The sequence below is a fragment of the Cebus imitator genome, unplaced genomic scaffold (assembly GCF_001604975.1).
Source record: "Cebus imitator isolate Cc_AM_T3 unplaced genomic scaffold, Cebus_imitator-1.0 Scaffold546, whole genome shotgun sequence".
Lineage (NCBI taxonomy): Eukaryota > Metazoa > Chordata > Mammalia > Primates > Cebidae > Cebus > Cebus imitator.
In genome coordinates this window covers 861,423-871,990 of record NW_016107861.1, presented here as the reverse complement: position 1 = coordinate 871,990, position 10,568 = coordinate 861,423, and the positions used below count along the sequence as shown (strand labels likewise).

Genomic DNA, 10,568 nt, shown 5'->3' with positions numbered 1-10,568 from the left:
TGACAGTCTGGCCCCTCTGCTGTAGGTCTGCTGAGGTTCACTCCAGGCCCTGCTTGCCTGGGGTTCACCTGCAGCAGCTGCTGAACAGTAAGGGTTGTTACCAGTTTTCTTCTTCTGCTATCTTTGTCCCAGAAGGATACCCGCCTGGTGTCAATCTGATCTCTCCTTTCTGAGGTGTCTCTTTGGATATATAGGGGTCAGGGAGCTGCTTGAGGAGACGGTCTCTTCTTTATAGGAGCTCAAATGGTGAGCTGTAAGCTCTGTTGTTCATTCAGAGCTGCTGGGCAGGTACGTTTAGGTCTGCTGCAGCAGAACTCAAACTGCTTTTTGTTCCCAGGTGCTCTGTCCCAGGGATTTAGGGCTTTATTTGTGAGTTTCCGTTATGCTGCTGCCTTCTTTTTTTTTTTCCTTCAGACCTGCCCTGCCCAGCAAGGAGGCAGCCTAGTCACTGTCTGCCTGTAAAGGCTTTGCTGAGCTGCTGTGGGCTCCGCCCAGCTGCCAAGTGAACTTCCTTGCAGTCCTGTTTATATGGGTGTAGTTAGAGCTGCTTTGGCGATGGTGGCCCGCCTCTGTTAAGGCGGAGTCTCTCTGCTGTGGCGGGATTCCTTGGCAACGGCGGGCTGCCTCAGCAATGGCAGGTTGCCTTGGCAAAGGCGGGCTGCCTCAGGATTGGCCGACTACCTCCGTCGTGGCAGGCTGCCTTGGTAATGGTGGACGCCCCTCCCCCACAGAGCTGGACCGTCCCGGGTTCAGCTGCGCTTGCTGTGAAACTCTCAATCCAGAGTTTCTGGTTGCTGTTCTTTTGTGGGGTGGGACCAGCCGAGCCTGATCGCCTGGCTCCCTGCCTCAGAGCCTTTTTTAAGTTTGTGTTCCAGTCGCCTGTTGAGGCGCCGGGGTCTGTTTGTTTTCCCCTGCGGCCACTCACTGCGCTGGCTTAAACAGTGGCACTGAGTTTTGTGGTGCTGTTTTTTTTTTGCCCTGGAATCTACTGTCCTGGTTCCCTGCTCAGTCCCCTTTTTAAACAGACGAATGGGCGACTTCCCGTGGCTCCAATCGCCAGCCAAAAGGGCACCCGGACCAGTGTATTTTGTACGGAGAACCGCAGCTCCGGGGCGCCCACAAAGCAGCTGCGAGGGGCAAAGCAGCGGCGTTGGCCCAAACAGCCCCGCTGGCGACCGTGGAGCTCCTCCGCCTGGGAATTGCCTAGTCTGTGGGCAATAAAAATGCGGCATCCACTCACCCTCTGCGCTTTCACTGGGAGCTGCAATCCTGAGCTGTTCCTAAATGGCCATCTTGGATCGAACCCCAATTTCAGGGTCTTATATTCTCTATCTAAAAGACAAATGGGCCAGGTGTGGTGGCTCATACCTATAATCCCAGCAGTCTGGGAGGCCAAGGTGGGCAGATCACATGAAGCCAGGAGTATGAGACGAGCCTGGGCAACACAGTGAGACTTTGCCTCTGTGCCTCTACCAAAAACAAACAAAAAAGTAAGCTGAGTGTGGTGGCACACACTTGTAGTCCAAGCTGCTCAGGAGGCTGAGGCAGGAAGATTGCCTAGAAGTTAACGGGCTTCAGAGAGCCCGTCTCTAAGAAAAGAATCTCATTTGCTCAAGAACAATACAAAGATCGAAAGATACACAAAAAACACTTCAATATATTATTATAAATGTGAGGTGATCAGGCAGACCTGGTTTGAATTATACTGGTAAGTAAACAAAATGAAAAAGATTTTTGCCTCGGCCGCCCTGCAGGCCGGTGGCTGCACCACGCTGGGTCCCGCGCTGTTGCGGGCGGCCTCCTGAGGAGCCGGGCGCCTCGGGGGAGCGCTGGGGCGAGCCGTCCACTGAGCGTGTCAGCGCGGGCGCAGAGCAGCTCAGAAGATGAAAATAACAGTCCACTTTGTAAACCGTGATGGTGAAACATTAACAACCAAAGGAAAAGTTGGTGATTATCTCCTAGATGTTGTGGTTGAAAATAATCTAGATATTGATGGCTTTGGTGCATGTGAGGGAACCCTGGCTTGTTCAACTTGTCACCTCATCTTTGAAGATCACATATTTGAGAAGTTAGATGCAATCACTGATGAGGAGAATGACATGCTCGATCTGGCATATGGACTAACAGACAGATCACGGTTGGGCTGCCAAATCTGCTTGACAAAATCTATGGACAATATGACTGTTCGAGTGCCTGGAACAGTGGCTGATGCCAGACAATCCATTGATGTTGGCAAGACCTCCTGAACTAGAACAAATAGGAATATTTTCATGGAATTTTACCTATTTTTATAATTATTATTTCTTAATATCATTAAATGAGAACATGGATGAGTGGACTTTGTATTATGACTAGCTTTACTATTTTAATTCACCTCATGTAACTACTGAATTTTGTAGTTCTTGAAAGTATGCAATTTTTATTTTGATTATATTACAAAAATGTCAATCAAGTATTAGAAAATAGTTAATATGATAAAAAAAACTGACATTTTTTTCCTTATGTTTGTTTAGTGACTTTAGCAAAATGTTTTCATATAATCTCATCTGTTTACCTAGAAGATAGGTTAAGAAAAAGATATTACTCTTGTTTGATGTGGGTGAAGGCAGAGATCTAACGGGCTATACTACTAATTAGAAAATCTGTACTAGAACCTGTGTCTTATTACTATTAAGTTATATGTTCAGACTGAAACTGGAGAAATTATGACCATCTTATTTATAGCAGTAGTTAAATATGATTGTATATGGACAAAAATATTTAATTGCTCAGTTAACTGCTTAACTTCAAAGATAGTTATTAACCTTATAAATAAATATTTCCAAATTTTGAAAAAAAAAGATTATTAAAAACTACCTTAAAAAATCTAGAATATATACAAATATAGAAACTCAAACTCACTGTGTCAGCTCAAGTGTAGCTTTTCTGGAGAACGCCCAGGCTATTTTTTCATCTTTATCTTTAGGGATGTCATTTTTATCCTCGTAAGCCAAGAAATAGAGTGAAAACTTCATAGAAGGAAAATCACATTTTTGGATTAGCCTGCAATGAAAAAAAAAACCAAAAAAATCCTGAATCATTAACAACAGGAAAGGCTTACTCATACTAAAATCAACATAACTTAATATTCAAGTTTTACTAAAAAGAAGAGCTATCTGTAGTAAGCCTATTTTAATGGGATAAGCAAGAGAAAAAAAAATCAGTGAAAAAATATCATTTAAAAAATATATCTGTAAATGTTTGAAATAAAAAAACTAAAAACTGCTGTAATTCATAAATTCTTTAAATATAATAAAATTTAGCTGAAATTATGGTACTTGTTTATATATAGAAACAGCTATCTCCAAACGAGAATTTTGTTTACTTGTAGTGAAAAAATATAAAGGACCTTGTCATTTCATATACATACACACATACAAACACACTTATAAATATGTCACTCAGTTAAATAAACACATTTATTGAGTTCTTACTATGCTAAAACATCTAGGAAAGGAAGTTAAGGATAGGTGGTAAGAAAGCAGGAAGAAGGACAGACCAATATTATAGAAGACGTGAATGTCAATGGTAAGGTGGCTAACGGTATCAGAGACTACAGAAAGGTCAAACAGTATTAAGCCTGAGAAAAGGTCATGAGATATGGAAAGGTCCCATGAGAGCAATGTCAGCAGCATGGGGAAGCATAAGCTGGCCTGTGCTGCACTGGGGAGAGAGAACGGCAGGTGAGCATGTAAAACAGCAGCAAGCATGGTCGGTGACAGTGGGGAGATGGGCAAGGGAGCAGAGTGCAAGAAATATTCCAGAACAGAGAAGACTCAAGCTTCTCTGAGGGGAAAGAGACTGTGGAAAAGAAGAAACTGATATGAGAGAAAAAGTGAATGAATTATGAATTCTGAGGTTTTAAAAAGATAACTGAAGTAATTAACTTTGACTTTAAATGGTGTAGGATTATTCTGCAATGAGCAAGGTGGAATGAGAATGCATATAATATGATTTTCTTTAGATTATTCAGGATTAAATGCTCAAAGATGACCTTGTTCATAATCAATAAGAGCAAATGGCTGAAGCATATAACAAATGGAAAGTTTCTAGAGTTCTGTTTCAAATCTTTTATTTCATGATCACTGCTATATAATATGTCTTGGCCCACTTAGATCCATGCACTGACTTATCACAAATAAGATTTACTCTAATAAACACCTCAAATACTCCAATCATGAAAAACAATCTCTGCATCTACTAAAGCAGACTACACAACCTTTATGGACCAATCGGGTGGGACTGAAGGAAGCGGAACTGTTGCAACTGGCTATTCTCAGCTGTGCCTATTTTCCAGTTTACTGTCAACCTGTACCCTATTTGGGGACCTGAACACAAAGTCAACATTACAGCGGATCAGACAATGAATGGAAAAAAATCACAAGAAACTGAACAGCAGTTAGCTCTGAGAGAAGAACTTGGGGAGGGAAGCCATCACTTTTCATTTTGTGTTTTCCTGAACTGGTCAAATTTTCTCAATATTGACATATATTACTTAAATCTTTCTCTCAATGTGAAGCAAGTTATCTAGGCACTAAATTTGAAGATTATTTTATTATTCATGTATCTATATGATCAAAAACAAACAAAATGCTCATATAATTTAGGGAAACGAATCAACAATATAACATTATTTCTCAATATATCTCAATAAAGCTGGAGAAAAAAAGGAAAACAAACAAATAAATATGCTTTAAGATTGTAAGATCAGTGGATATTAACTGTTCAGCAGAAGAAAACACAGCCTAGAAAAATGGAACAGATGGTCACTTTTTAAGTAAACTCATTCGTTTTCTGAGTAATAAGTCCTTATTATCCATAACTTTTCTGAAGTAAACAAGAGGCTAAAAGTGGCCAGAACATCGAAAGGGGTCTAAACATGTTAAGGATTTAGCTGGGAGCTCTCAGAGAGAAGGGAGATTGGAGAAAATCCAAGTATTTGTGTCTTGTTTTGCCCTTTGAGGCTGGCTGGGATAGACAAGAAAAATAACTTAAGGGATAAGCCCTGCCTCGTCAGGCCTCATCACAGACTCCTGGCCAAAAGAACTTTTGCTAGTTCTGAAACAAACTTTAAGATGTGTCTGAAAACATTCTCTACATTTGCAAAGCTATACATTTAAACACTCTGGTGCCAATAAGTACTTTACTTACGTCATTCCAAGAACTCTAGTATAAAAATCCAGTGACTTCTTAGGATCCTTAACTCGTAGCATGGTCTGCTGCAATAGGAAATCCTAAAGAAAAATATTTAAACATCTTTAACTTTTACCATGTATTACCAACATTAATTGTGCTTTCTGTAACAAGATACACAAACAGTCCACCATTACAACCCAGTTGTTAACCTACCGTCTGCAACTTGGTAAGGCTCTCTGCCAAGCGGTGTTTTCTGGTTGGAGGCCCCTGTGTGGGGCAAGTCCAAAGTGTCAGAAAGTTTCCACCCCAGGAGATCTTCAACCGATGGTGGATAAAAAACCTAGCATCCTTGTCCCTTGGTGGGACAATGTGGAGGCAAGTACCACAAAGTCCCTCAGAGAATCTCCAGCAGGATTGAACCTCAGTTGCCCACAGTGGTAACCCACTTGTGTACACCTATTACCACCCTCTCTCCCCAACTCCACAGAGCTCTCTGTGACCACCTCTCGCATAAACTACTTAAAACCACACCTATCTCTCTAGTCTGCTTTGGAGCTACCCAAACTAAGACACTGATTTTACACATAAACAGTTTGTTCACTGTAATATTTGTCGAATGAAGGCATAAATGCCCTTTCAGAGCCATTTACTGGTAACCATGCAAATTAGCAAAGAGTTACTCACAAGATCCTAGACTCCTAAACAACTAAAAGGGTAAAAAGTTACTGTTGCTAACACCTTTGGGAAACTGTTTAACTAACTTATCAGGAAACAGAGGGCTTGACTGAGAAAAGGGTAGAAGGTATGTAAAGGGGTTAAGGTTATCAATAGCATTAATAATCCTACTTAGGACTTAACTAGGTACAATAACTCTGTGAGGTATTACTATCGATAGATATTTGTACCCTATTTTACAGATGAGAAGCTGACACTGAGTAATTAACTGTCCAAGGCCTCTAAGTTTTGGTTTCCCTTTACTGTTGGTATGTACCTTCCAGACCATGAGTCTGTGAACCTCACTGGTGCTTCCTGATTTTTTTTCTGTTATACCCATGGCTTGACAAAACAGGCCTGAAAATTCTGACCACTTTGTTTGCAGCCACATGGCATCTTTCTCCTATATAACTTATATCATATAAAATACAAAATGTAATTCATTGAGCATCATTAGGAAATTACATTTTTCCCTTTTACTAAATTTTAAATAACTGAAATATATTCTTAAGCATTAAAATTCTCACTTAAAACTAGCCTAAAAACTATCTTATTAAAACTGATCTTAGTGAATATAATAATTAAATTCTTTATTCACAGATTATCATCACATACCAGGCGGGTTACATGTTTCTAGAACATTTGGGTTGTTTTTCTCAGTCAGATGCTATAGTCCTAAAGATCTCAGTTTTATCAAGCAGCTGAGAAAGAGAAAAGTAACTCTGTATATCCAGGTGCTGGCCTGATACTCCCAGCTGGGCCTTGATTTTTTCCTGTTGAACGTACAGAAAAGTCACTCTGTGGCTGCCATGAGGTGATACCAAAATTAAAAAAAAAGCTTAAAGCAGCAAGACCACGTCCACTTCACATTCTGGTCTAAGCATATATTAAAACAAGGCACTGTGAACACTACAAAAATAACAAACATCCTTTTTTTCCCAGCTAATATGAGCGGTAGCTGCTTCTCTATTGGTTACAATGTTTGCTTGAGGAAGCCATCTGCAGGGCAAAGTCTTATGTATGATCTTTCGGGCCTGACCACACACAATCACACAAACTTTAGCTGGCAGGCCTCATGGGGGGAAGCTGTCCTCCCAGCACTGGTGCTCAGCCAGTGCACTGCAGTCTCTGCAGGGAGGTGCAAGCAAGGACTAAATTCTAAAGGTGTCCCTCCTTATTCTCTCAAACACTAACCTAGGTGCTGCTATGAGAAACTCTGAGATGGAATTAAGGTCACTAATCAGAGGACCTTAAAATGGGATTAGCCTGGATTAGTGAGGTGGATTCAATGTAATCACACGAAACCTTAAAAGTAGAAGAGACAGAGAGAGAGAGAGAGAGAGAGAGAGAGAGAGAGAGAGAGGGCAAAGAAAGTAGAAGAGGGGTGTGGCATATGGGGAAGTTGGACAGGTTCTGAGTGTGAGAAGCAGCCAACCTGCAGGTACTGGCTCTGAAACATGTGGGCACATGTGCCAGGGGTTAAAGGCAGACGCCCCCTGCTCCCGCCCCACCATACCCACCCACAGCTGACAGCCAGCAAGGAAACTGAGACCCCTATCCTACAACATCAAGAAACAGAATTCTGGGAACAATTTAAATGGATTTACATACAGAGTCTTCTCCAGAGCCTCTAAGTAAGGAACTCAGTCCTGTCAATACCGTGGGACAGACCCATGTCGGACCTCTAACCTATGGAATTAAGAGATAATGACTTTACCATTACTTCTGTCCAGGCCATACAGGCTATACTCAAATCCATATATCTTGGGCAAAGAGTTTACTTTTTGGTATAGGTGCCATGCCAAGTACATGCCAAAGTTGGACAACCCTAGCTATTCTATCCCACAGTCTATCATATCCTTACCTTACAATCTTTCTGGAAAGCAACTGGAATCTCAAGAGTATTCAAGAATTCATATTCTTTGACCAAGATGTTCTCTTTCTAAAATTCTAAGGAAATAATTACTCTGATAAAGATTTATGTACAAAGGCATCCATCACAACACTTACACAGCAACTATGTGCCAGATGCTGTTCTAAGAGAGTTACAAAAACTAATTCATGTCATCTTCACGACAACCCCATGAGATGCATATTATTATCATCCCCGTTTTACTGCTGAGAAAGTAAGTGGCAGAGAAAAAATTCCAGCCCAAGCAATCTGATTCCAAAGTCTTTGCTTTTAACCACTAGTTTCCTCTAACAACAAAGGAATCGTTAGATAGTATGACACAGGCATAATAGAATATTATGAAAAACATTTAAAATGCTGCTTAGAGGTATATTAAATGGCATGGAGATATATACAGATGGTATATTAAATCTAATGGCATGGGAATTTACACAACAGTATACTGAATTTTTAAAAACAACATATATATACACACATGCATATGAAAATACCCCTTACTATGCTATTGAGATTAATTATATCTTAAAATTAATGTTACAGCCTTTATTATTAAGAGCTATGTACTATATCTGCTTTAATACATACACATAAAAGAATATTAAAATTAACTTTAAAAAGTCTATACATGGCCAAAAAAGTAAGATATACTCAATGTTAGTGAATTTATCTATAAAATAGAGGCTTACAAATCTTTTGCCACAAATTGTCATATGGATGATATAAAAACAAGTAGGGTTTTTTTTTTTTAAAAAATGATCAAGTTATTCTATGCTCAGATAACAGAGTTTTACTTTTATCACCAAAAGATTCTGTTAACTCCCTATACCGCTTATAAACACTTGCATGATCTTGAGAAAAAGTTCCTGTTTTAAAAAATTCCTAAAAATTATTGCTGTGTATTATGGTTCTAAAATATTGTTTAAAATACATGTATCTCCTGTTTTAAAAAGTAAGACTTGTCTTACCTGACAATCCTTAACTTTGTGTTTCCCTTATCATGCTCTACATTTAGAACAATAAAAATAAGACATCTTTTATGCCTAAACTATCTTTGGTTTTACTGGGATGGATACTAGGTGACGAAGATTTGCTCCTGTGTCTTATCAAAAAGTGGGACAATAGAAATAATAAGGGATTTTTGGGGGGTGGGGTAGGGGAAGTGTCATTCTCCAAATTTAATTAACAAAACTACTGTAAGAAAACTTTAAAGGTACAATCAAGGATGTTTCTAGTGCCTGTCCAACATGCCTACGATACAATCCTTACAAAACTGTAAAAATGAAGCAGGGATGTGAACCAAAGGATAAAGGCCCCTTTAAGCACCAGTAAATGGATTTTTTTGGTATAAGGAATGAGAATTGGGTAGAGCTTCATTTTTAACCTAAGGATGTTCAATTGTGTCAGTACCATTTGTTGAGGTTACACTTCCTCCAGTGAACTGCTTTTTCATCTTTGTCAAAAAGCTGTTGGGCATACTAGTGTAGGTGTATTTTGGGGTTCTCTATTCTGTTTCAAAGTTCTATGTGTGTCTCTCTCTCTGCCAATAACACAGATTAGTGATTACTGTAGCTATGTAAGTCTTAAAATCAGGTAGACAAATTCTTCCCATTTTATTCTTTTCCAAAACTGTTATTCTAGTTTTTTGTTGTTGTCGTTTGTTTTTGCCTCTCAATCTTTAACCTTGTCACTATCTAAAAAAAAGTTTGATAAGGAGTGTGTTAAATATGTATATTGATTTGGGGAGAAACGACATCTTTACTATGCTGAGTCTTCCAATCATGTACACAACAGATCTCTCCATTTACTTAGATTTATGCCTTCTTACATCGCCATTGCTATTTTCAGTAAATGTTTATTAGATTTACATCTAAGTATTTCATTTTATTGGGCAATTGTAGATGGTACTGTATTCTTTAATTTTTGGTGACTGTGTGTTCTTTGCTAGTAAATAGAAATGTGATTGATTTCTGTGACTGTGTATTTTATACCCTGCAACCTTGCTGAACTCACTTACGAATTCTGGGAGCTTCCTGTAAATTACTTTTTAATCCCTATGTAGACAGTCATGTCATCTTCAAATAAGGACAGTTTGATTTCTTCCTTTCCAACGCATATGCCTCTTATTTCCTTTTCTTGCCTTACTGCACTGGCTAGAACTTTCAGCACTTTGTCAAATAAGAGTGATAACAGCAGACATCCTTGTCTTATTACCAAAATTAGGGAGAAAGCATCACCATTGAGCGTAATATTAGCTCTAACTTTTTAAGAGAAGCATTCATCAAGTTAAAGAAATGCCCTTCTATTCCTATTTTTTCTGAACTTAAAAAAATAATGAATGAGCCTTGAATTTTGTCAAGCCTTTTCTGTACCAACTAATATGATCATGTGATTCTTCTTTACCCTCTTAATAGAGTGGATTATACGTACTGATTTCTGTATACTGAACCAGCCTAGCATCCTAGATATAAACCCCACTTGGTCAAGATGTAGAATTCTTTCTACACATATTGTTGAATTCTGTTTATTAATATTTTGTCAAGGGTTTTACATTTATATTCATTAGAGATATTGGTATGTAGTTTTCTTTTCTTGCCCAGGTGTGGTGGTTCACACCTGTAATCCCTGCACTTTGGGAGGCCAAGGTGGGAGGATTATCTGAGGTCAGGAGTTTGAGAACAGCCCGGCCAACATAATAAAACCCCGTCTCTACTAAAAATACAAAAAACGTAGCTGGGTGTGGTACCTGTGCCTGTAATCCCAGCTACTC

At 39.3% G+C, this 10,568-nt stretch overlaps 1 protein-coding gene and 1 pseudogene across 2 annotated transcripts in view; one reads left to right on the top strand and one right to left on the bottom strand.

Annotated features, from left to right (window-relative positions):
- The window catches only part of GLO1 (glyoxalase I), a 32,426-nt gene that overhangs the window by 13,734 nt on the left and 8,124 nt on the right, over positions 1 to 10,568 (bottom strand). The window contains exons 2-3 of the mRNA XM_017515282.2: positions 5,191 to 5,273; positions 2,902 to 3,042 (exon numbers count right to left, since the gene is read on the bottom strand). Coding sequence (XP_017370771.1) covers positions 2,902 to 3,042; positions 5,191 to 5,273 — 224 coding nt within the window. The remainder of the gene's footprint in view (positions 1 to 2,901; positions 3,043 to 5,190; positions 5,274 to 10,568) is intronic.
- On the top strand, positions 632 to 2,570 carry LOC108293741 (annotated as a pseudogene). Its single transcript, XR_001820794.1, has 3 exons — positions 632 to 704; positions 1,026 to 1,206; positions 1,714 to 2,570. The product of XR_001820794.1 is annotated as an adrenodoxin, mitochondrial-like (transcript).